At 38.2% G+C, this 27888-nt stretch overlaps 1 protein-coding gene across 1 annotated transcript in view; it reads right to left on the minus strand.

The window, feature by feature from the left end:
- Positions 1-11092: 11092 nt before the first annotated feature.
- CDH2 (cadherin 2) overlaps positions 11093-27888 on the minus strand; it is a 115149-nt gene continuing 98353 nt past the window's right edge. The window contains exons 15-16 of the mRNA XM_066562682.1: positions 19605-19769; positions 11093-12510 (exon numbers count right to left, since the gene is read on the minus strand). Of these exons, the coding sequence (XP_066418779.1) occupies positions 12304-12510; positions 19605-19769 (372 nt within the window). The 3' untranslated portion in view covers positions 11093-12303. The remainder of the gene's footprint in view (positions 12511-19604; positions 19770-27888) is intronic.

A 27888-nucleotide genomic window follows, 5' to 3' on the forward strand; every position in this document is an offset into this window, starting at 1 on the left:
GGTCATCAAGGACACTTTTGAAAATCTTGGAAATCTGATTTTTTTGTCACTGATATCAAAATACTGTGAGCCGAATCTTAAGAGAAAAGTAGAAGGTTAAGAACAAAAGCTACTACAAGTGGCTTGTTTCTTGTTGAACCAAGCATTGTCCTCCTGAATAGGTGATTCACGGCCCTACCAGTTTCCTAAAGACCTGTTTGTACTAGATCCAGATAAATCTGGAAGCTCATGAGTTTGAAAAGCAAAGGAAGCACAAGGGGCAGGGAGTGAGGGCTGAAATATCAGAAGAACGTATATATAAAAGTAAATAGAGGCATTTTGTACATTTTTGACCTCACATGATCTGTGTGATCACAGAGTAAATATGAGGCAGCAGTAGTTTTCTGAAGTTTCTGAGCTAGAAAATTCATTGCAAGCATTCCCTTATTTGAATTTTACAGCCAAACTTTTTTGTTTCCCAACTGCTGCAAACTTTTGTAATAGGCACCCCTATTTTTAAGTGAAAATGTGTGAATGAAGCAGAATCTTAGCACCTTCAGGCTTTGGGTGGTGAGGCAAAAATTGCTTTTGGCAGAAAAAAAAGTTTGAACTAGGAAGAGATTTAACATCCAGAGGCTGCTGTTATAATAGCCCACAAGTGTTGTAACACAATATCACACACAATCTAATGCCATCTTCATTCTTCTTCATGGATGGTTGTGGGTGCAACATTTGCCTCACGGTGATAAACATGAATGTCAAGGTCTGTGAAGTTACACTTGTGTAAAAACTGTGTCGTTGGAGATCATCACTTAAAAAAATGATGAATCGAATCACAATATTCTTTAAAAGTCTTCTTGAAGGAGGCTTGAGGCATAGCATCTGCTATAATCATTGCTTCCTGAAATGACCCCCTTAATGAATGAATGAATGAATGACAAAAGGACACGAAAGAAAAAGCATTTTGCATCTTCTTACTCGTTCTGTGGTCTAGACTAACAGTTTTCTATTGCAATACCTTACCCCATGCTTCTGGTCGGTGAGAATGAAGCACATTCCTACTCACACTTGGGAACAAAGCAGCTGAGCAGGGTGCAGCAGGGAGGGCTGCCTCCTCTCCTGGCGAGGGCTATCTAAGAGGCAGCACCCTGCCTTGCTGTACGCCCATCACTGTGTGCCCTGCAGCCTTACACCTCTTCCCTTTCCTTTTCTCTGTTTACGGTGGGGCTGTAATTGACCCCGACTATTTCACACCTCCTTTCCCTTCCTGAGGAGCGGCTGAACAGCTTCCAGGCTCTGGTAGGACCCTGTCTCCCCCTCAAGCTGACACATCAAATCCTTTGGCAGGCCACTTCATAAATACAAATGTTGGAAGAATTTGGAGAATTTGATAAGCAACAAATGTTTGGCTTGGTTAAATTTTTAAGCTAACCAAACCAAGCTGAAAGCATTCACACCTGTTTTCCTCTTGTTGTCTGAGATATGTTCCAGGCTGAGCTGTCAGTGTAAGACAAAGACCAACCAGAGAACATAACATAGAGAGCAGTACAAATTGTTTTGATCTTTCAAGGAAGGATCTCAGATAAAGAAGAAGACCAAGCAGGTGAAAATTCTGCTTTGCCTGAGGAGTTTTGAAGGTCTGGAAAACACTTTGTGTATTGGAAAGCCCAGGAGAGTCTGGAGGAAAAGTCAGCTAGGGAGTAGTGACTCCAAGGGTACACATCATTTTGGGGCTAGACCTGGTTACCATGTTGCTCCTTCTACATCCTGCATCACTAGAACCTCACATTGAGAGACACTAATTGGATGATACAGATATCTGATTTCTGTAAACACAAAGCAAGTGAAATAAATAAAATTCTTAGCTAATGTAAATTAGCTTAGCCTGAATAGCTTTATCAGTTATGCAAAACTGAAGCAGGAGATCAGAGAATCTTTCCCAATATACAAAATATTAAGTAGTATTAATTTATTAATTAATTAGTAAATATTAAATACATGTCAGTGTATGTGTATTATAAGACCATAATACAATAGCAGCATTCTGTTTTTATATTTTTAAAAGTCAACCTCAAAAAATGGATAAAGTTGGTGATATTTTGAGGATACCAGGTTTTATTTAGAAAAAAAAAAAAAGAGTAATTCTTGCAGTGTATGAAGCTCTATCTCAGTAATACTCTTTCTTATTTATGGCAAGTAGTCTGTGTGGCAGCTCTTCAGAGCAGAACTGGAACAGGTCTCAGGTTGGGTGACACTGATATGCTTCTCTGACAAGATGAGCCACGCAAAAGTAGTGTCATTAAAAAGAATGTGCCATTTTCTGACACAACTGAATACAGGACTTTGCCTTCCAAAAACCAGAAAAAAAAGTGCTCTACCTGGAACTTTTCTCATTTCTCTCAGAATGCCAATAAAAGCCTCCATGATTCCTCCCTGCTACCAAATTATTTTTGGCTTTTAAAACCTTACTTTTCCCTTTAGCTTCTGATGATTAACTCTCCCTGTAAACTGCTTTGTAACACTCTGCATGGAGGACAGTATATAAAAATAAATTGCATTGAGTTTGATCCAAACCTCATTTGACTCAAAATTACGCTGAGGTTTTGGGCTGCCTTTTTTTCTACCTCCACATTTCTAAGTCTGGCTGGCAAGCCAAATTATTTCTATTTGCTATCATAAAGGCTAAATAAAAGGGCAAACAACTCAATGCTTTTTCAATAAAATTGATGTTGTTATTTCAAAATGTAGTTCTGCTTTGTCAGTCCCCACCCCCATATACTCATTCACATACAAGGCCACTTGGGTTGCTCATGTCTGTGCATATTACATTCTGCAGAAATTATGGAATAAGGTTCTACCTCTTTTGGTAAACCTGATTGCTGAAGAAAGAGCGAGTCTGTTGGAAAATTAGCCTTTATTTACAACACTGACAGCAGTGAAAAGATGCAGCTTTGTGTTATTGTGCTGAGGTTATTACCTTCCTAGCAGCAAATCTCAGGACACCCAATTAAAGTTTAACTTGCAGTTTGCAACAAGCAGCCTGTAAAGTTTGCTGGAAAGGAGCTGCCATATTGTCATTCAAAGTCTTTATATTAAACAGCACAAGACAGCGACAAAACATCTAATTATCTGATTACACTGCAAGAATAGTTTCTTGCAACGAACACAGAATGTGTGCATCAGTGACTCACATAAACACAATAAAAAAAAAGAAAATAAGATAGGACAATGTGTCTCTGCTACTATTGTTCCTAAACTTTGAGAGAGTTTTGCTAGTACATCAAATTAACAGTGGGGATTCTGGGGAAATCCAGCTCAGGAATAGACGTTTCTTCTGCTCTGGTTTTGGCTCTGTACAAGGTGCATGGATGCCAGAGACTGGACGGTCTGGGTGGCTACCAAGGAGAGAGCTGTGCACCAGCTGTTTGGCAAATGGAGGCACTCCATGGAGTCAAAAAATTTTTCTAAGAGGCAATGAAGTAAAAAAAATGCAGCCTTGTCTTATTATTTCACATATGCTGGCCCCTGGCACTGTACAAGGAGCCCTTTGCGGGGGGGGGGTGGTTGGGGCTAATAATAATGTGGTGTGAAGGAGGATGGGGAATAGCAGCACTTCATGAAGAAGTTGTTGTGCACTTGCTCTTACCCTGGAAAGATCTCAGAAAGAACACCCAGGATCCCTGGTGGAAACTCAGACACAGACAGAGAAAATGAATAAATTTCAGTTTTATGTCTAGGTTTACCCCACAGCTGCTCACTTCTCTGAGTAATTCAACAGGTGACAAAAGCAGAAGAGCATCAGCAAGGATGCTGCACTCTTTCCCATGGCTGTTCTGCTGGTTAGTCCCACCATGGCTGGGTTACCAGCTGATTGCACAGATAATACATCTGGTACTGCATTTGCAAAACTAAACAGGGGTAATGCACTCTCACTTCTTTTGCTACAGTTTGGGGCAAGACAGAGGGGAGAAAAGGGTTTCTTTTTATATCTTACAAGAATAAGAAAAAGTGCCTCAGTGGAGGCACTTTTTTACCATGCCGCTGCATTACTGTGCGAATCTTCACATCAGCCGTAACACAGTCCAACTTCTTCACAGTTCCAACTCTTTACACCATTAAACACAAATCATGGCCTCTAGAGATCCCCTTTTACAGAATGGAGAAGCAATTTAGCCTCCATAACGTATCAGTCTCCTGCTTGTCCTGAAAAGGCTGTCAATTGTGCTGAATTATGTATAAAATCAATGCGAGGTGCTGTCTGCCAAAGATGGGTTGACATTAGCAATTTTATTTTCACTGAGGGGGGTCACAAGTCCCAAATCTTTAAGATCACAGAATAAGTGCTCATTCCATCCCTACTTCTCTAGTTCTAAAATGATACCCATTTTGACTCTTTTTAGAATTAAAAAAAAGTCACAATAAGATGCTGCTATTATGAAAAACCTCTTCAGTTTTCTGCAATGGGCAAATTTATATAGTGTTATTGATGGGGTGCTATGATAATCTGCCCTTTCTACCTACTTTCATTATAATCTCTGTTGAATGGTCATTCACATTTTCTTTTTTTCAGGGATCCCTCAATATTCAGTAAACAAATTGAATATTGTTATATTCAATTAACAAAAATTTACACTTAAGACTCACTAAGGATTTTCAAGTAGTGGAATAAAATGCAATAAAATGCATAAATATGCAGAAGTAAAACATGTTCATGTGAATTGAAAGGACAATTAACCTTGTGATGATCTTCAGAGAAGCCTGGTATTATATTTGAGACTTAATATGAATGCTATCCTTGCAAAATCACCATCACTGTGCAGGTGGCTCACAGACCTAAAAGAAATACTTACACAGCATCTAACTCATGACCCAGCATTTTACTTTATGTTTTTTCCTACTGTACTTATGAGTGGAGAGTGTTAAAATCTAATTTCACAGCATCATCTTCTCCCTCTCCTCTAGAATGGCAGCTGATCTGATATTCCTGTGGCAGCTACTAAAAGTCTGAGTGTCTCATGGTCTTTGAGATCATCAGCCAATAAAATTGCCATCAAAATTCTCTTCCAAATACTCAGTTCTGAAATAGATTTCTGTAAAAGCTCATTTAAACAGGGTCACCTGTCATCACAACACAGTCCAGAGTTCACAAACACAGCACCTTAGTGAATACAGTGAGTTTTTACAAAATATGAAGTCATTAAATGACATTTTTCAAAAGGAAGTCAACCAATAATTGATAACAACTTGGAATTGTTATGTCAGTTTCTATTTTCTGGAAGAAATGTATTCATGCATACATTACTGGTGATTCAAGGTTGTTTATCTTCAAATGCTATCAAATATGGCTGCAGGAATAATACAGATGTAAATGCTTCCCTGAGCTGACTGCTTGGGGGGCATCCCAAGTGGGAGCATCTTGGTTGACTCAGGAGCTTTGGGTCTGAACCCATTTTGGAAGGGCTGTGTTCTGCCACTCTCACTTACCTTCTGTAACACACTGCTCCACTATATATGTTGACACTACTCAATTTCAAAGGAAAAACATTTTTCATGAGAACTTGACCTGATGGACTGCTATTCAGCAAAAAGGATTGCTTTCCAGCCTCTGAAGGTCAAGCCTGAAGGCTAGGGCTCAAAAGGTTTCCTTGTGGTCATCAACCCATATGAAAATCTTATTGCCATTTAAGTCTTGCCTTAAAATAGCTGAAGGGTGAGTGGGAACATCCAGAAAACAATTTGTTTTGTGAATAAATGCAAAGGATTTAGAAACTGTTTCCTTCACAATAAAATCTAGAGATTTCCACAAGACTTTAATGGAAAAACTCATTAGTTTCAAAATAATGGCATTCACTCAGCATATAAAACACCAAGGCATAGCTCCTGAGCGTGGGCTGGGGCTTTTTTACATCCTGAACAGTAGTTCAGGTGTTACATTATTTTCTTAGGTATTTAATTAGTCATACCAAGAAGGAACAATGGGAAACGCCGAAGTAACTAACTCTAAGTTAGAGTTTGGATTTAGACATTCGGCAGTCAGATAATTTGGTCTCTAGTCAGTGTGAACTTTTGCCACACAGAAAAATGGGAAGATCAAAAAACTTGGCAATAGCCTGGAATTCTTTGTTATGAAACATGACAGCAGAGCAGGTCTTTGAAGTTGCCTCTCCCATTCCATGAAGAGTTTTTAAGGGTTGGGTTGACTATTTTTGGTAATTTTTATTGTTTAGTTTCATTTTGCCCAAATGAGGAAAAATCAGTTCTCAGAAAGATAGGGCTCTGAATATTGCTTCCTGACTAGATCAGGCTAAAAGACAAATTTTTGTTTATTTCTCGGTTTATCTTGAAATACCCTTACTGAGCAAACTGCTCTTTGTTAACTTCAAGTCAGACCATACCAGCAACGATTCTACATTTTTAGTGTAATTCCCTCTAATCATCCTAGCACACTGCTTGTTTTTATAACTGCTTCACACAATGCCACGAGTAATGAATGTTCTAGAATTGGAACATAATTTTGATTATCTGGCCATTACTTTTGATTTATGGTGCACAGAGACAGCTGGGTGTTTATAAGCTCACTCTGCAGTACTGCAGATAACAAATGTAATGTAATAATCAAACTTCTGTAATTTGGAACCCAGAAGGGGTGGGCCCATGGATCTGTCTGTATATACCCATACCATATCAACACATTTTATCTTCAGAAGCAGGAGTATAAAAGTAATTTGCACAATGCTACTATTCCTTATTCGTACCCAGAGCAAAATATGTTTATTTCGGAATCAGTATTTAGGCTCTTTGGGAGGGAGTGAACCACCTGAAGGTGGTTTCATGAAATTGCATAAATGTGTACCACCATGAGGTTTAAAAATGCATTAGTGCTTGAAAAAAAAGCCTCTCAAAATGAATATATTTTAAGAAAAAGTCATAAATAAAATCCATTGTGAACAATGAAAAATCTAACTTTTTTCCTGGGTGCAACACAGGAAAATAGGAACTCTACAAGCATGTTCCCTATTAGGAGGGGAAAATAGCCAATTTAAAGAAGAAGAGGTTGGTCACTGTTTTTCACAGAATATTGATTTAAGGTCTGAAAACAAGAGCAAAAGAGATTCTTACAAAAACTGAAAATGGGTTAAGTAGAAACGGAAACAAAAGTGGAAGCATTTTCTCAGCCTTGCCAAGAGAACTAAGAAAGTTGAATTTGCTTATGGAAGGTAAAAGGGTTTAAAAACTACATATTAGATGGGAAATGCAACAAGTAACAAAAATAATAAACCAGAGTTCATTCCCTTTGTTAATGAAAGACAAATGCTCTTAGGTATTTTCTGAAACATAGCTGGGGGAGAAGAATAAAGATGGAAGCAAATAGAAAATAATGACCATCTTGTTGAGGCAGTAAATGATTATAAAGGTGGCAAGGCATGCAGGAGATGACGATGTGTGGGTGCATTCCAGGCGTCCTACATGGGAGCTTTTTTGTGCTCAGAGAAGAGTGGCAAGAGACCTGCCATTATGCTTAAATCTTCTGAGAGGCAACAGTTACACACACAGAAATGCATTCTCTGCAGCCAGAGCAACAGGAGAGCAGCTCAGTTAGCCCATGTCCACCACCTCACCCCGACTGATCTTTCCAAAAAGCTCTCTGGGTGGGGTTGCAGTGTCATGTTGTCACCACAGGATATGCCCGTCTGTGGCAGAAATGTCAAGAGAGCACATCATAAATGCGAAATCTGATTATAAGTGTCTACTGTATCACTGGCAATTGCTGCATTTTTAGATGGCCTAGAAGCACACAGAGGTTACGGGGGTAAAATACAGTTCAGGATACTGAACTTTGAAAAGGAAGACAAATCCTTCCCAGCTATTGTTGTGTGGAGAACACGTCCTCCAGCCTACAGCAAAACAACCAAAGCAAAACAAGACTTAAGACCTTGATTCTTTGTGGCTTGTAAACTGGAAGTTACATAAAACCTGGTGAGTTTTGGCACTGTTCAACTTCCTAGGTAAACTGAGGAGGAAAACTGGGAAAGCACAGTGCTGGAATGTAACCCAGCAGGACAGGAAGCAGCACTGACACAGAGAATTCCAGAGAAGGGACATCTCCAAGTTCTCTGTTACACCCAAAAAGATGTTTCGCCAGTACAGAGGCACAGGTTGGCTGAAGAGTGTCTTGCATTGATTCATCAAAGGGTCCCTAACAAATGGGGTGCTCTTTCCCTGTCTGTGTGCTAGAAAGCACCTTGGGTCCCTGTGAGGAACACTTAGCCTTTTTTCCTTAATCTTTCTTCCTCAATTCTGTTTCCCAGCTGGGCTTTGTTGCTCAAGGGAAATATTTTCGTTATTCCTGTGACATATATTAAGTAAAGAGAACTTATCCTATGCTCTAAAGAAATTCCTAGGAAAGATCCTTGTCTAGAGAGAGACTAAACATTAAAGTTTATTTAAGCAAATGCAAAACAAATAAAAAATAAGGACACCATACAAATGTGGATCATCCCTGGTTGAAAATTGTGTATAAAATATACCACTGTGGATTAGGTATTTAAGCATTCATCTGACTTTTCTGATTTCTATTTGACTAATAAATATTGACTAAGGTAAAAGCTGGAACTTTGCTTTCACACTCCTGAACCAGAAAGGTAAATATGTCAAAATTATGCTACCACTGCTAGCAGAAATGTTCCTTAGGAAGGTGGAAGCAGTTGTGTAAAGGAAGAATTAGCAGTGGCTTACATGAGACATCTCTAGTAACTACAGAAAGGTTTTAGAGACCCTTTTGGGAATTGTGTGTCCCATCAGCTGTCAGAAGATATTTTCCCTCGGGTGTTAAGGTGAATGGGACCATGGCAAAGTCGATGTTAATGTTCTGGGTAACATTAGTCTAGTCCAAAAAAGTACTGCATACCAAGAAAGAGAATTCCTAAGCAGCAGCCTTCATGTGGCTTTTAGTCACTTTGTTTACTTTACTACCAAAAGAACCACTTCAGAGTTCAACTACCTGGAGGGAGCATGGTGAGTACATTTTAGACTATTATGGGATGAGTATTAGCCTATATTCATCAGTATTTGGCAATCCCAGAGAAAATGCAGTAGGGTAGACCCATCTGCCATAAGGCCATCAGTATCCATTTCAAATGTTTATTTCCTGAAACCACTCTTCCCCACCTTTATCAGCCCTGAGGCTGAGAAGGATATAGGCTATGAAAGACTATCATTGAAAAAAATACAAATTGCAGAAAGGCTGAAAGGTAGAAGTTGCTCAAGCCTCATTTCTTGCCAGTAACTTCCCTTGGATACAGTGTCTACAAAGCAGAGGTAGTATATGCTACTACCAAATGCTATTTACAAATTAGGCTGCCAAAATTTCTGTTTTTCAAAAATATTGTAGGGCCCAACCAATGTTCAGCCATCTTCCTCTCAGTGCAACCCTCTGATGGGGCATTGAAGGTACATATCACAGGTACAAAACATGGCTGCACATTTCTAGAATAAAGATGAATCTGAAACTTGATGAAAGATGATCAGTTCAAACATCTTTTTTCTTCTTCTATAAGCAGTTGAGATGCATAAAATCTCTTTGTTCTGTTCAGCAGACCTAATGCTGAACTATCACTAGGTCTGAGAACTGTTGCTACAATTTCAAAGGAGCTGTAGAGCTGGCTGTCCGTCTGATCAAGATAAAGCTCCTAGTGCTGTGCAGAACAGCCAAGTGCTTATAAAAGATGACCTCTGTCCACTTCTAACAAAAAATTGTGCTATAGCCCGGACGGGAAATCTTTCACAGATCTCTCTCCCAGTGTGTCTTTTAATATTCAGTGTCAATGAATAAAGTTCATTTAGCATTTTCAGTTTGTTGGTTCAAAGTAACAATACTAGATTATGCTTGAACTACATTTTTGCATAATTTTGTGTGCTAAAAGCTGTCTTCTGCTTATTTAACATGCATTGACAGTTTAAAATCTGCCCTTTATGAAAGTTGTCCTTACTTAACTATGCATGGTCAGACTTTATTTCCATGTCCTGATCTACATGCTACATACAAATTGAATTTGAAAATAGCTTAACAGCACTTGTTGGTAACTTTGACACATTACTCAAAAATCAAGGCTATATTACAGCATTAAGTTATAGTTGCAAATGCATGACATAAATAATAGCCAGGTGTGCAGAAGCTGAAATAGTATATCCCAACCTGAGAGGATTGCTACCTTTCATCAGGAGCAAAAAAAGGAGACATTCCCCATGCAGCGTTAACCCTCCCCAAATCAGATTTTGGGATTTATGTCCCAAAGTCAAGTTATGTAAATTATGGTGTGAGTGCTGAGGAAGCAGTGAAGTGGCACCAGTGATGAGCTTTCCTGCCAGATTATTTTGCTGCCAGAGCCTGGTTCCCCTCCCTTTCCACTGAGAGCATTTCATTTTGTTTGAGGCTCACACCGTTCACAATTAGGTCCTTAATGTCTGTAAATGTAGGCATTAAACCTGAGCAGATTGCTGCAAGAGAACAAAGACAGAACTGTACCTACTATGGTTGCTTGGTTTGCAAGTAAATCATGGTAACAGGTCAGAAACATGTTTACTAATGACAAATCTCCTAATGGGGCTTTTTGATAGAGCTCCATGAATGTGAGCACCTCCTTGAAGGACACGATTTGATGTGCACTCAGGTTAGCAGGGTCTTGTCTTCACTTCAGCACAAGAAAGTCCAGGCAGCAGAGGATTGCCACAATCTGCAATTTATTTATGCAGCCTGCAGCATAATCACACATCCATTAAACTGTCAGTCTAGAAATGAGCCAAAAATTATGCAGGTTCTTATTTAGATAATGCACATTAAACCAAAGAGCCATCCCCACCCCATCACTGGGGAACTGAAAATTGTGAATTCCCAGAAATCCCAGCATAGATCACTTTGCTTTTACCTGGGAACTTGCCTTCCAAATTTGTGCTGGGCTTTCTTCTACATGCAGCTTGTTTTCAGTCTGGCAGTAGGAAATGCCAAAGAAGCACACACAACTTCTCACAGAACTCAAACACATTTTGCGTACTTTTTATTTACTGCGGTCAGGGCTGCTCAGGTGGAAGAAAAAATGCCAAACCAAGCACCAGATCCAAAATTAGCATTTTATTCAGAACGTTGGGGTCAGAGGTGTATCATTCATATTCTGGTACACAATACAGAGGCAAAGCTGTTCTCAGAAGTCTCTCCAGTTTGAAAGCTCCTTCCCCCCCCTCCCACCCCGAAAACATACTGTATATTTTCTCGTGCCACCAGTATCAGGCCAACTCCCCTCCCCCCCCTTTTTTGGTACAAATTATGTAAAACTTTTTTGTGCTAAGAACTTTTCTCCCTCCCCAAACCAAAAAAATAATAAAAATAAAAATAAAAAAAATATTGAGTACTCTAACTACAGTTCAACAATTGAATCAATGTCACTTGTTTGCAACCTGTTTTGTAAATACTTTATCCATAAACGAAAGATATAAACATGCAAAAACCTGAATCCATAGTCCAAATAATACATACACATGTTCTGAAGTTTCTGCACTTCTCCACAGACTATGCCAATAAAACATTATGTACACATACCATTTTTTACAGTGAAGTGGGAAAAAAATACTAGAAATTAAAAAAAAAACCCAACAAAAACCAAAACGTGTACATGGATTAAGACCAAAATGTGTCTAACATTCTAGCATAAGAAAAAAAAAATCAATTCTGCTACAAACTGGTGATATGAAAACTCCCTTTATTTGCAACCAGCTGCATAATTTTTAGAATTTTAGTGAAAAAAGTCCCCTAACATCTAAAACTAGAAGTAATGTACATTGTTCCACCTCATGGTCCTCTCTCCCAGATAATAAAATTGTTCCATGAGGATTTTTTTGTTTATTTTTAATCTCCTTATTTTAATAAAAGCAATGCGATGTAACAAAAGCATTGTGAAGTATATTGTGTTTCACCTTACTCCTCCCCACCCCAACATATTTTGTCTCTTTAATGCATCATTTCACAAATCAGTACCATTAAAGCCTTAAACATAAAACTAATTCCGATCTGAAAAAGGTACAAAAAGGCACATAAAATCCCAGTGCTTCTGTACTGTAAAATTCAAGTGTAACTGAGCTCAATATTTTTTTCCAAACAGCATTGGATCACTGATATTCCACGGAGCCCAAATTGGTTTGCAGCCTAAGCCAAAGCCTTCAGCAAGCACTTGTGCTAGTAGACTACAAAGTTAAAGCCTAGCTTCTGTATGCTTTTGGGGAATATCAGTTGAAATGTTTGTACTTGTCCGAAACCAAAGTTCACTTTGAAGTTCAGTCATCACCTCCACCGTACATGTCAGCAAGTTTCTTGAAACGTGGGCCCCAGTCATTTAGGTAGTCATAGTCTTGCTCACCACCACTACTTGAGGAGTTAAGAGAGCTCAAGGATCCAGCAGTGGAGCCGCTTCCTTCGTAGTCAAAGACTAAGAGGGAGTCATATGGTGGGGCTGTAGGGTCATTGTCAGCTGCTTTAAGTCCCTGCAAAAAGGAGAGGGGAAAAAAGAAGATAAAGTTCTGTATCTGAGAGCGAGACAAAAGCATATCCAGAATATTTGCAGTGCAGTTATCTATCAAGCACCACTTGAGAAAACAACGTTCTTCCTCTCCTGCCATTCATTGCAAAACAGGATTTACATTTTTGTAACTCCTTTTAGAATGACCGGGTTTCCAGCATTGCAGCACTGGACATTTTGAATGTAGCTGCAATCACAGCCCTAACAAAACCTTAAGAGAGAATCATGGCACTGGGACTGAAGCTAGTAAATAAACAGTTTAAAAGATATACAGCTCACAACCTGTGCCATGTGGGAATGGTTAGACAGATGAGGAAGGAGAAATAAGCATGTTTGCAGAGATTCAATTCAACAGCCATCTCACATGGTAAATAGCATATCCACTGACTTTTCTGGCCTGCGATCCATCTGCATGTGCCAAAATCCATATTAAGTTAGTCCTTTAAACTCATGTACCTTTGTAGGCTGCTGTGAGAAAAATATATGGTACGTTGTCTTAAGCCTTTTATGTTTTGCCACATCCACCCATGAAATCCACCTGCTCTTCAGAAAATACACACAGTGACATCAAAGCTGAATACAAGATGATGACTGTTTTTGTTTCCTCATTTCAAAGTACTGAAGTTACCAACACACGAACAGTAGGCCATCAGCATTTTTACATTTCCAGTCTATGGAGCTGAATAGACAAAATTAAAAGCAACACAAAATGAATTGGAGGAAATGCTGGGGAATTGAAGAGGAAAAGCCAGGAAAGAACCACACTTCTTCCAGAGAAAAGCCTCTACATTCTCTGTTTTGTTACATAAGTCCAAACCTAAGTGTTTATATGGGTAACTAACTTTAGAATATGAGACATTTTCTCTGTGCTTATCTGGGGAAGATTTACAAGCTGAATATAAAAGCCTGAAGCCAAAAAGTTCTCTTATGATTTTTATTTTTTTAACCTCATAGTTTCTTCCCTGGGATTAACAACACTTTTTTTCAAGATCTTCCATTTTGAATAGGATCTACTCTGGCAGCCACTGACAGGGGATAATGTATCTTTCAGAATTTCATAAGGCTGTGCTAGGATTTTAAATTGCTCACTATTAATTTTTACCAGTGATATTTGTGCTGGTTTTACTTTCAATTTTTAATGTTTATTTATTTAAAGAATGGCATTATACTCCTACTTATTTGAAAGAATGAGTGAGCTTCCTTCAAACTATCTAATATATTCTGGTTTTAGAAAAGTACGTTTCACTCTCAATTGTGTTTTGTCCAAATATGACAAAATGGAACCAGAAGCTGATTTTTCTTCTACAAATATGTATTATGGAGTACATACATATTAAATCCATTAATTAAAGCATTTTGTATTGATAAGGTAGAAGTGAATCCTGGTTCTTTATCACCTATTTAAATAATTCAGAATTGTGCAAAATGTACCTAAAATAATTTCCAAATCAGTGGTGGAAAAGCCCAGCATATTTATCAACCCAATGACCTCCAATCAAGAACAAATTTTGGCCTTGAAATGATCATTGCATGTGGTACAACAACATCAAGCAGGTTATTAATAGCCTGAATTAAAAGTGCAATTTTGAATTATGAGATAAGAATAATTGGTGATGCTTGTTATCTCTCTCTGGCATTTTCAAACCTGATGGCCATAATAAGCAAAAAAGATGAGTGATTTTGAAAAGGCAACAGTAAGTGTTGGAAGACATCCCTTATCCAGCTTCCAAGGGGCAAGTTCTAAGGCTTTTTCTTATTTTCTGCAGTGAAGCACAAAGACAACTTTACTTCTTAGGCAGTAACTGGCCTCATGGTATTCAGATCTTTCCTAAAGCCTGCTTGGGGTGACAGACACCCACGTGTTTGGAACGCAGGTGACAGGGAAGGAGAATAAATGCCAGCTGAGGTTAAGGAGTGCTGAGGTACGAATGCCAGCTATCCATGTGTGAAAGTCATTTAGAAAGTTAGTTTGGAGACAAAATGTTATTTCCCTGCAGTTCTGCCTACTAATAGCCAGCCAACCATGGGATACCAATTTATTTTAAAAAATCAGCGAACAAAACATTTTCCTACAGCACTGCAAAAATTCTGATACCTATCAGTCATCCATGACAAGGCAGAAGGCAGCCTCTTTCCCATCTGTTTTTCCAAAGGGGAACTTGTAATTTTTTTTTCAATTTGCTGCGGCTATCATGATAGCATTTCAGAAAAGGAAACTGGTTTTGAGTTACTGACTTACAAGATAGGATCTCACTAACAAATTCACTTTCTCAAAGGTTGTGCTGCCAGTGTAATCCATTTCATTCAGAGAACGTAGCTACGGGTCATGTTTTGGAAGTATTGATTCAACTGCACCGCACAAGTTACACTGACATTTTCACCTATCTTCTGGTGCACAGTGTAATGACTGAACTTAGTGTCTAACTCTTCAAATGACAAGATTTCTGCTATATTTGTGTCACAAGTTACATACTGAAATGAGAAAGAAGTACTACAATGTTTTCTCTTTCCCTCTGCTAAGCCAATTTTTTGAGCGTACCCAGTGTGATGCTGCTCTTTGCTGTTGGGCTCTACAGCATGCCAGACAGCCCTGGCACGGGCAGTGCCATCAGCTTAGAAGCTCCCTTTGGTTTCAGCACTGCCACCTTTTTTCTTTTACTATACTGTCCTTTTCAGTGGGTGGAGGTGCTATGGATACATGACCTGCTGCATCTGCACAACCAAAAAGACAACAAATGGCTGCCAGGAGTGGCTTCTACTGATTTTGTTGCCAAGGCATTCGTTGTCAGTCACTTCTGAAAAGAGATCTCAGTTTTTACCAGATGTGTTCAAGAACCTCAGAGCAACAGAGCCGTTACAGTTACTTGGTTTACAGTTTCCTGATCTGAAAATGCAAAGCTTTCATTAGAGTGAGAAGCTCATTCAACAACAGAATTTCTGGGGCACATCCTCAGGAGCAGGGGAACCTGGTGGGACAGTAAATTGTCACATTTCTTTACGTGTGCTACACCACCAGTGCACAACAAGCAGTCACAGAAGAGCCACAGCAACAGAGAGGTCAGCTTGAGACCTTGGACAGGCTCACTTATTTCCTTTTCCTCTTTTATATACATAGTAGAGCTTTCACTAGGGAGGTGATAAGGGGCAGAACTGGAGAAATTAGAGTGCCTTGGTTGAGGAACAACAGTAAACGTGCCTTAATACAGGCAGGCATTCTCCATTTCACTCAAGTTAAAGGAAAGCAACCTTCTCAAATCTTGAACTAACATGGAACATTACAAAATCTAATGCTTCTATTTTCATTAATCCTACTACCTAATCCGATTCAGCAGACTTTTGATGAGAAGGAAAGGAAGAACAGAGACCTTCAGGGAAATACAAAAAACAAATTGGTTTATATCTGGAACCATCGAGGGAGTCCATTTTGCATGGAGGTGCACTGTATCAATAACCATTTACTAAGAATGAATTGAGGGTCCTCCATGTCTCCATGGGATGAGACCTTCAGTTTGCAATTTAAATTTAGTTTACCTCAGGCAATGTCCTCTACTGATTATAAATTTATTCTTAGCCACAAATTCTCCACCACAATATAACTTTCTTGAGATTTCTAGGGACAATACAGGTGGGTCTTGAAAACAGGATTAACAAAACTACTTCAAACAGGTCTAATTTATACTGTCCTGTGAATCTTGACTATTCTAAGTGTTAATTATGCTCCACACTCTGCAGGTTAGGCTTTGAAAGGCTCAAAATGGAAAACAAAGTCTACAGAGGATTCTTAATAATACATGACTTATTTCACTGACTTGTTTGTACACTGGACTGGAAGAAAAGGAGGTTTTTCCCTTCCCCTCTTAAATTACAGATTCATCTATCCATTGAAACAGACAAAACAAGAAAGTCCCTGAGGTCATTTAGCTTATGCCTGCAAAACCTATTTTGACTATCAGACACCTCTGGAACCTTCCTGTTTTAAACAGTTCATAGCTTTGTGCGTGCTATCTCAACTTTGTGTTAAAAAAATGCAAGACTTTTTATTGTAATTCTAACTTGTTTTTCAACTGAGAAGTCACCAGAACACTACAAAATACTCATACTTATGTATGTCTCATTGAGTTAAGTAGGTTTAATACAAAGAATGACAGGTAGAAAATAATATACCAGAAGAAACAGAGTACTGCTAAAAGGAAAAAACCTAAATGACCCACGGGATATTTTTTTTGCTTTTTGTTTCTATGACTCTGTAAGGAAAATAAGAAGAAAACTCCCAGGTCTTGCTTGGAAATGGGAGCTAAACCCTCCAGTATCTGAAATAAATTTTTTGTCAAAAGCTAAAGGAATTCAGAAGCTAATCTGAACAGTGTATCTGAGGTGCTGGTGAGCATTCAACAGATTAAATTAATTTCCACATGTGGACCAGCATCTCATAAGACCATACTGACCCACATCTCCTGGAATAGGGTCAAGTCCTCCAAAAGACTGGACTCATCTCCGAAAGTGTTGCATCTTTTCAAACCAAGGGTCTAATGCAGACTTTGCTACTGAAGTGCTGACAGTTCAAAAGCAGCCTCTCTCCCTGCTCAGCTAGGGACTGGGCTAGTTTGGTGGGTGGTTTGGGATAGAGACGCCCAAGGGAAGAATTACGTCTAATAATACTGAAGTTGGATGCAGAGAGATATGAACTTTGCTCTTTCTTATCTTGCTATGTTGTTTCCACAGCTCAGCTTATCTTCTTTAGGAACTGCCTTAAGAAATGTCTGGTACAGGCTTTACTCAAGATATTTTTTCAATTTACCTCAAGTAAAACTGAGAGAAACTTACCAAGTTTCTTGGGTTTAATCACACCAGGACTGCAGGTGCAATTTTCTGGAGAGTCTGAAAACCTGTGCAGCCTGAAAATTTATACTCTAGACACTGATAATTTTGAAATTTAACTGTAACAGTCTCCATAGGAATACTCCTATGAAAGACATACCCATTTTCTCCCACACCCAGCAGACAATTTAGAATCACATCTGTCATGGGAAATTTTTTACAGAAAACACAAATTAAGCTGACACTATTTTAGAGAAATAAAATGCCTATTTTGCTCAGTCTTCTGGGAAAACAGAGCATAGACAATCTTTGGGTGGCTACTGTCTGCTAGACAGAGGGTTAGATGGAATGCCCCACAGTAAAACAATACATTCCTGTAAAATTCTCATAAAAAAAACCTTATGAAGAAGACAAGCTAAATATATAATCCTTAAAACACAGAAACTACCTCACACAGTTCCTTTCAATCAGCAGATATAATTAATTCTGAGCTAAGTTGCAGACAAGAAAACTGCTGTGTTTTCTTTAACTTCATATATATTTGCACATATTTTCTTAATCAATGACATTATTTTACTGTGTATGAATAGCTGGGAGAAGCTTTCTTCTTTGGTGGATGGCAAGGCGAAGCATAAAGGGAGGTACTGATATAGTACAGTAGACAGCAGGAAAAAAATGACTCCATGCTCGTCTGTAATGCATTATAAACGTACAGGGTTAAATCAAGAGAGCACGTACTGTTTCTTCTGCCCCATGTGTACACACTGATGCTATCAGCTTCAAGAGTGATAACCTACTGAAAAATAATATTGCAAGAACAGCCTGCTAAGTCATTAAAAAATCTTAGGAGGATGGACAACCTCTGGCCCCTTTCCGGCCTTCCAGCAGAATCAGACCCATTCCCTGCCTTTGCTCCATAACAGAGCCTCCTGGCTGCTTTGAGAACAACAAAAAACAGGGTTCTTCACTACTGCCTGCCAGGTGGGCACCGTCTGGCCACAGCTGTGTGAGAACAGGATGGGGAATCTCTGAGTGTTTGGAAGCACAAGGAAGTTCTTGTGTGTACACTGCCTTGGCCAGCTATGTGGGCCTTTTATTGTCCCGCGTCTCCGCTATTTTCCAGAAGCCAATTATAACTGTAATATTTAGAAGTGTAAGGCAGTCTCTGGAGTAAAACTGGAGTCTCTTAAAATATGTCTTACAAGAATATTTGTACATTTCCTGCTAGTCAACTCTCCTCTAAGTTTTTTGACAAATGTATCACCGTATACCTTAAAAGGGGCAAATTCAATTTTCTGCAGCTTTCTAACACAAAAGACTTTAGTATATTAGCATGACTTTTCTTCAAGGCAAACAAGAATAAACACGTTTGCAGAAACTGTTCTGCAATACTCTGCAATATGTGTCCAGCTCCAGCTGACAAGGAAGATACGAGAAATAATTAACTACTACAATTCAGTACAGAATAAAGTAAAAATAGAAGTAAATCTGGGTTAGCGTTTTTTTTTCCCTATAACCAGCAAACACAAGAAACATGTTCTATCATAAGTACCACAACACCAATGATTTAAGACTGACCAGTGATAGAAATAATGAGGATAATTTCTTTCAGAGCTATCAGTACTCTGGTATAGTCTGAATCTCAATTACATTTATTAGATTGAAGAATCAAAGATAATGCAAAATCTTTGAAAGCTCTATGACAAGACAAGTATTAAAAGCACTTACATAACATTTAATTTAGCTGCCCTGCTTACTAATCGTATTTGACGGAATTCTTTTGGTCTTATTGAAGGTACTGAATTTCCACTATTATCTGGATTCAAAGGGTAATGTATGAGGAGAATGAAAATGAACTTCTTCCATTATTAAATTACTGTGAATTAATAAATGAGTTCAGGCTACATACAATTTTGTTATTCTGTTTATTACTTGCAACCCATTGCATAATCCTGCTTGGAGATATTGTGGTTGCTGCTGATAACGTACTATGAATGCAATTAATACGGATGCACAGAAGTTAATTGATACATCTTTCCCTTTCTGTTTGAATGAGTTAATTAAATTTGTCTGTACTTTAGAAGACTGTATTTATTTCTGTCTAGTGAGACAATTTTAATTGTCTGAGGAAGTTTTAAAAAGTTATTATGTTCTAACATAGCAGCTACTCATGCGGAGTAGAGTAAACAAAATACAAAAGCTTATCAGATCTTAGGAGGAAACCTTTTTTCGCTTCTTTACCTCATTAATGAAGTCCCCAATGTCCCCAGGATGAGGAGCAGCTGATCTGACTGGATACTGAGGTTCTGCATGGATTGGCCTTTCATCAAGACGTCTGATTCCAACAGGTTTGATGGCATCTGGTTCCAGAGTGTCAGGCTGCTGGAGCTGGCTCAAGTCATAATCCTGCAAAATATGAAACAGACACAGTACGGTAGCAGAATTTCAAACAATATCTGTCAGGGGGAAAACATGAGAAGGGAAAAAAGGAAAATGCAAAGTATCATTTCACCAGAAGTCCTGTTTTCAGGATTGTAATGCTTACTGAGGATAAGTCAATAACACTGCTATTTGCATACCAACAGGATGTTATTTGATTTATACTCCCTGAATCTCCTGGTTTGATTCTATTCCATCAGATTTGTAGAGCTTCTCATAAGTTTTCCCTTGAGAAGCAGGGATTTGAGTAGTACTATTAAGGGACTAAACACTTTACCTAGTAATGATGATTTACAGCACAGAGCAAAGATGCCAAATCCAACTCTTATTTTTCTAAGAAAATAAATGCCATACATTCTGAGAGAAAAAAGCAAGCACAGTGTTCTGCAGTATTTTCTAATACCTTCAAAGAATGAATTTAAGACTCCTTGCTGATTTTATGTGGCTTCCATAATATGAAAGCCAAAGGGTGAAAAATGTCATAAGAAGTACAAAGCTCCTTAGATTTGGCCTTAATTCTAAGCACTTCCTAGAGATTACTCATGAATCTGTTCATTAAGTACTTGATGCTGCAGTTTCAAACTCTGGCAGACTGATGAAGTTAGCATAGCAGTAGGAATTCCAATAAGCAGTATGTACGTATGTGAAAAATTTAATTAGATCAATGTTTATGCATTCAACATAGATATTCCTGAATTCTCTCTGCACAGTGAGATGCATTTCATCATTATCATTCTCCTCACTGTTGCCGTGTCTAGAAGAAAGTCATGCTCTCTGATGCCTTTACACAGGGCATTGGTGAGAATGCAAAACAAAGAACTGGACTTCAAGGCTTAAACGAAGGCCATTCAAGCACTACCAGCAGATGGGGGCTCATGCCAACTCTGCTGTATGCCAGATACCCTTCCCCACAAATAATCCAAGCAGTTATAGACATCCTAAATAGGCTACTCTACCCATCAAAAATATCAATTTTTCAACAGTGCTGTTCTGGTAAGAATCTTATTTATAATCTCAACTTGCTGGAAGTTGTCTGCGCAGACTATTTTTCATTAGTTCCTTACTGGCTCCTAAGGGAAGGAGTGCAAGCTTTCACTGCTGCTGTTATCTCACGGGATGTAGATCCTTTCTGAGACTATGACCTCCTGTGACCCCAAACCCAGACTTTTCAACAGGAGAAAAGTTCTTTTTGACAGCAGTGATGGTAGTTTGTGGGGAGAACTGTAACTGATTATCAAACCCACTACACCTTCTGATTTGTTACTTGGGTTCTCAGATGGCTGCACACAAATATATAGTCAAAAAAGGTGGAACAGCTCCACTGAGATCTGAGAATGCAGTTTCATATGCTTTAATTAGATTACAAGTTCCTTGGGGCAGAGCTTTAACTCCTACCCTTTGGTACTTCATGTACCAAACAGAATAATAAGTGATCTCCAGGAAGCAGTATGAATCAGAGAAAAGTAAACAGAACAGAACTTTTTATCCTTTCCCTTTTTATTACGTAAAATAAATCAAAATAGTTTAGAGACATGCTATCAGAAAATCCTATCAAACAAAGAAGAATGTACTTTTTAGAATTTATAAATATGTAACACGAGTGCTTTTCATACCCACCCAAAAGATAAAGGTGGAAAACATCAACAGGGAGAAATGAAATATGTATCTATTTTTTTAAATCTAAGCATTTCATTGTGGAAGAATTCAAACTGGTACAGTTAAATAACAATGTATTAAAACCAGAAGAGCATCTCTATTCACTTCAACTCTATAATTTTTTTCCCCACCCACACACATTTGTATACAATTCTTTTACTGGTTAGTGCTAATACAGAAATATAAATCAAGCTTGTCAGTCTATTATGTCCACATCTAAGGCATCCTTTTGTATGTATTTAGTAGTTTGAGATATATGCAGACTCTAATAGCTAGAAAGTCAGCAAAGATAGCCATCTGTGAGGTGACAGCAGTGCAGAACGTGTCCTTAGGTGGAATCCCACTTTGGTTTTCTTTTCTAGGGTAATTTATGACACTGTCATTTAGCCTTCTATCAGAGAAAATTTATCTTGCAGGTCTAATAGTGTCTGGATGACACAAATACATACAGATCCACTGTATGTATTACCTTGGACTCTCAAACCCCTCCTATCATTTAAACCAGTACTAAGTGCACACCAGTGGGGAATGGCCAACCCATCCACCACCTCCCCAAACCCACGGAGCGCCAGGCACCACGCAACCACTCCAGCTGTTTCAACATTCTGTCTAAAGTAACTCTACTCAATTATTGCAAAGTAAAAGATGGAAAAATGTTTTAAAACGCCAGGTCATAAGCTGTTTAGAGGTGCTGAGATCCCATCTCTTCACTCAGTGCTGCTTTCACAGACAGGAAAGCTTTTCACACACTACCTAAAGCTATTGAATGGACTTAAAGGTTAGCCTCAAACAGAGTTTGTTAAGATAGTTAACTGTAGAAGTGACAGCTGAATGGAAAACTGGCACATCCAAGAGTGAACAAAACATGGTGGGATAGGTTGGGACAGACAGCTTTGATCAGTATTCTGGGTCATCATTTTAACTCTTAATTTCAGGACCACAATTCTACAGTGCTTTGGTTTCACTCCAGTCTTTTCCCATATAACTTCCTGATAGTTAAAATCTCCTTATGGATTACTGGCAGTTCACTGGAGAAAATGTCTTGGCCCTCCATTGGAAATGTACTTCAGCGAGAGTTGTGGGTATCTAATTCATACGGCTGCCAATTTTTGTCAGAGTACTTATTTAGTTAGGGCTGGTTAGCCTTAACTCCAGCAATTCTAGAAAAAAATCCCTTCCTTCAGTTTGGACTTGTGCACACTCAAACAGATGTTTCATTCAAGTTTTCTCCTTGTCAAACTTCTGGACAAACTTAAAATTGTTGATGAAAGAGAGAATCTACTTCGTTTTTCTCAACTGCAATACTGCTAAGATATGTAAGTTTGCTCTCATTTTGCATCTAGAAAAACTCAGGCCTTTGGAAACCAGAAACCTGGACTAGTCTGATAGTCTAAATCTACAGTCAACAGGGAAACAGAAACCTCACATTCTACAAGTGATGTAAGTGAAACAAGCTGAATGATTTTTTGTTTTTCTGCTTGTTTATGAAGGGATCTGTTATCACTGGAGAAACTTTGGTTGCCTTTTCAATAACTGGTGGTTAAAGAGATGACAACTTTAAAGTGCTAGAAGGACATTTTATCAGAAGTTTCATCCTGTGAAATCAATCCATCTCACCGCCCACCTCTTCCCCCAAACCCCACTAACCGTTACCCTCTCCCCTCCAAGATGATTGCAATGTTGACATTATCTCTTCACTTAGTTCTAACAGCTTTAAGAAAAGACTTCAACCATTATTAGTTCAAACCTTATATTCCTGAAACATGCAATTCCAATGAAGATTGCTAAATGTCAAAATCAGGTAACCAAGCCCTAAAAATTACCAGAAATTTATGCAGAGAGCTCTAAAACCCCCCCAAAGCACTTCTTTAAGAATATCTACACAGTAGTCCAAAGCACAGTTTAAGTATCTCAACTTGAATAGAAGAAATATCCAAAACAGAACAAAAGGCTATTTTACACTCCCCAATAATCACTGAAAAACAGGATAATGAAGCCTTCAAAAATATTATTAAATAACTTTCTCTTGGGCAAGGAAGCTATTCACTGAACAGCACCTGAGTAATAATCCCTCATAGAGCAATCATTGGTTACAGCAGGAGATGTTTTAAACAGCTTTTATTTTTTTCATCCTCATTAGTTGTTCTAAATTAGAAAATTCACTTAAGTTCTTGGAAAAACCCTAACAAGTAAAAAATGTTTAACTGGTAACTGTCTTAGATGAATGTATCCTGGAACATTATGATGCAGAACTGCAGACAACAGAATGAAACAACAATGAACTAAAACTACAAAATGCTATGCAGAGACAGGTAGGACTTCTTTTGAGAAAAGAAAACTCAGAAAATATTTTAATACATTACATCTGAATTGAGAGCTTTCCACTACCACAGCCTAGTGCCTGGAATGTGACTGACATGCATTAATGATTTATGACTCTGGCTTCTCTGGTGTCTCGGAGCTCTTGGTTTATTTCCTGGCTGTTCAGGAGACTGTGTGTGATACACTTTGAGGGATGATTTGGGTTTTCACCTTCTACAGAACGAAAGCTTTGGTTAGCCACTAACACAGGACTGGACACATGAATAATGTAACAAAACCACTATACCTCTTTCTCATTTTCAAGGGATGCACCCTTTGCAAAGAAATATGGAAGTTCAGCTATATCCCCATAGAAGAAATAATCAACTTTAATGTCACCAGATCACTTTGACTTAATTTGATGGTAAGACCTGCAAGTGTCTTTCACTGAACACAACCAGCTGCAGTGGTTTAGGTGCATATAAAGCAAGAGTAGCAGAAATTTGAATTTTACCTGCCCCTTTTAGAGGATGGAGCTTTAGTAGAAACTCAGTTTTCTTATTTTCTGAAGAGAACAGAACTAATAATGACTCTGCAGTACCTATGGATAAAACAGGTGTTCTGCTTTGCCTTTTTGTCCCAAAGGCAATTACTGTCTACTCCAATAGAGAAATGAGATGGAGAAGTAAGGAAAAAAATATTTTACTCTTGCATGTTCCCACTGAAATCTTAAAAAAAAAAAAAAAAGAAAAAAAAAAAAAAAGAAGTGAAAACCAATCCTGCTATATATTCTACCCCCAAACCCAGAAAAATCACCCTAAAAGGCTATGAGAAATTTTCACATAAAATATTGCTTCAGTTCTGCAAAATACTACAACCTCCCCTAAATCTTACATTTCCTGAAACTATGAGACTTCAAAAAAAAGCAAAGATAGAGAACTGACTAGATGTAGGCTGCAGGGGCGAGGATAGTTAAAATGCCTACACCAACAGTTGCTCTTTGTCACTTGTTTTAGATTACTTTCTGCCATACTGCTTTTCCCATTTGTTTTTATAACAGATGCATCTGGAGTACTACAAGTTAATAATTTTTAAGATAACAAAGAAGCTGGCTTATCTTTTTCATAATTAAAAAGGTGAAAGTGAAGCTCCAGCTGCAGATACAATGCAATAACAGGCAGAGGGTCTAGATATGATAAAATAAAACAAAACAATTTTGTAATGGAATTACGAAAACACTACTTTTCATATCATGAGATAAAGATTCACCAAGGAATGACAGTAATTCCTCCACAGGAGCACTGTATGAGTCACTTATTCAAAAAAGTGAAGCTAATGTCTTAGTAAGCAAACACAATCCCTGAAATAACTATCTTTTAATTATAGTATTGTATATTCATGGGGAATATCATAGCAACCTTTATTTCATTCATTATGTTTGAAATTTCAGAACATAAAACATGTTCTATTCTTAATGCAATGCAAAATGAAGGTTAAAAACTGAGAGTAAATCAATCTCATTAACACAGGGTGGTGAAAAAGAAAATCTAATCACATGGATTTATAAAGTTCATGGAGTAGGTAAGGACCATTATCATGTTTACAAGTGGTAAAAAGACCCAGCACAGAAGACTGATGTTATCTCAAAATGCGGGCATACAGAAAGTTATGACAATATGAAAAGGAACCCCAAAACCCACACACAAAAATTCAGAAGGATTACCTAATTTTGCTTTTATCTATGACACATAAATGCTGGAACACAGCTACCCTTTCATAAAAGAGCAATTTCTGTTCAGAATTTAGATCCTGCACACATACAATAAACCATTCATCTTTTACTTTTAATGCGATTAACAGCGTTAAATGCTACGATTTTCTCTCTTTATGTAAATATGTAAAAAAATGATAAAAAGCAAGCAACTGATTAATGTAAAAAAAATTGATGTAGGAAGGACAATGAAGACTCCTCAGCAAGTAAACTACTCTGAATAATAGTAAAATCACTGCATTGAAATTCTAGTGCTGAAAAGATCTGAGGGCTAGATTATCCTACATGTTCAAAACAGCTCATCTGCAATACTTTAAAAGCATACCACCCACTTGCTCAGACAACTTGCTTCAGCAGGACTACCTGCATGAGCAAGTATTGCTAAAATTCAGGAAACATTATAGAAATGAATTCAAAGGAGAGAATCATCTTGTGCAATGAGACATATTACAACAGCAATTAGATAAAAAAAAAGTATCACAGTTATCAGGCTGACATATGCTGCACATATCCCAGTCAAGCACCCACCACCTTGATGTAAGTCACACAAATGGCCCGAGATACGTGACAAAAATGAGTTAGTGATGGTTATGGGGTGTGATGTGCTGTGTGTGCAAACTACATTGCAGACACATGCTAAGTGCTCCAACACTCAGTCAGCAGCAGGTTTGGGTTCTCTGGAACTGAGACTGGTGTTACAAGTTCAGAGCACATTATATCAGGAAAGAATATTCACTATTTGCACCTCACACCTGCCCATTTGCTGAACAACTACAAGCCACGGATCATGAGGTTCATTAATAGTCAAGAGAGGCACTCACTACAGTTTCCTAATTTGAACTTTCTGTTTCAGAATGTAACAAACTATACTGTCCCCCATCAGCAGGAGTTTAAGATTCAGATACAATTTTAGGAAAAACAAAACAAAATACCAGGGTTTAACAAAAAAAAAAAAAAAAAAAAAAAAAAAAAAAACAAAAAAAAAAACCAACAAAAAAAACAACAAAAAAAAAAAACCAAGCCAAATAAACCAACACCAAAAAAAAACCAACCCAACCCCAATACCTTTCCCCTTCCCAAACAAGTCGCATTGACTTCTGCAGAATGATGCTGACTCAAACCCTCTCATGGCCCATCTCCTCTAAGTCAGGTAGCTCAACTGTTGAAAGTAGAAAACAGTAAACAGAATCCTGAGAAGAATCCAAAGCTTTCTATCTGGAATAATTCTGCTTTTTCTCATTCCTCCCTTATCACCAACTTCTGCTGGTACATTCATAGCTCAGAAAACCCAGACAGTTGCTGCCTGGAACAACAGGAGTGCTGTAAACATTTTGGAGCCTGTTTTTCAGCCTGTTTTTTCTAGGTGAAAAAAGTCCAAAACACTTCCAGTGTTGACAATGCTCTTTGGAGGTGAGCAGGCTGACTTCAGTTACAACCCACAGATCAAAAGCTTTTCTGGCTTACAGAATTAATAGCATTTTTCTCAGCTGCTGTGGAGATCACACGACCCTGTGTACATCATGCCAGGGTAGAAGACAACTATGAATCATTCAAGATCCTCAATTTTCTTGACAAGCATTCAGTCTGTCAGACTGAACAAAGCAGGCCAAGATGGCCTCAGATGGGATTACCAGAAGACCTTCACAAAGGACTAAACTGCTCTTTTATTACAGATTTCACTTCATAATTCCTTGGAATTGCTGGCACAGGAGAAAAAAAAACCAAACACACCAACAAAATGAAAGAGGAATTCCAACTTGTTTCTGGCAGTTGCTGTGACTCAAGAGGAACTAGCTGGAATTTGAACTCATCTAATTTCTTACAGGAGACATCAACCTGATAGAATGTACAGAGAGTTTGAAAGGAACCTGCTGAACATGTTTTAGGAGTTTCTGGGTCTGCCATGACAGCTAAGAAACCCAACTTGCATAGTTTCAATATAAATAAATTAAACCTCTCAAATAAATAAAGTGTTTTAAGATAAAAACCTCCAACATTTAATTTGTTTCAGGATAAAGAGAGATCTAAGTTCTATCACTTACCTTCAAGCCCTAACAGTCTCATCTTCAAATAACCTAAACATCTGGGAAATATCAGGCCACACAGGGTAAATCTTTAAGCTGTCCTTCTACAGAAGCATGTGATTTTAAAAAGTAATTTGCTGGCTATAAATAAAAGCAACTTTACCTTTTATGAAAATGTCTGAAGCTTTTAAAATACTGTTTTCACTGAGATGCACACAAGGCTTTAAAATTCCCTTTTATTTCATCACATGAGATGCACCCTGGGCAGGATGGCTCTGTGTTTGAGTCACCTTGTTTACTGCCTTCTACTGAAGCTGCTTGTTTAATCAGTCCT

The sequence above is a fragment of the Molothrus aeneus genome, chromosome 1, assembly GCF_037042795.1.
Source record: "Molothrus aeneus isolate 106 chromosome 1, BPBGC_Maene_1.0, whole genome shotgun sequence".
Lineage (NCBI taxonomy): Eukaryota > Metazoa > Chordata > Aves > Passeriformes > Icteridae > Molothrus > Molothrus aeneus.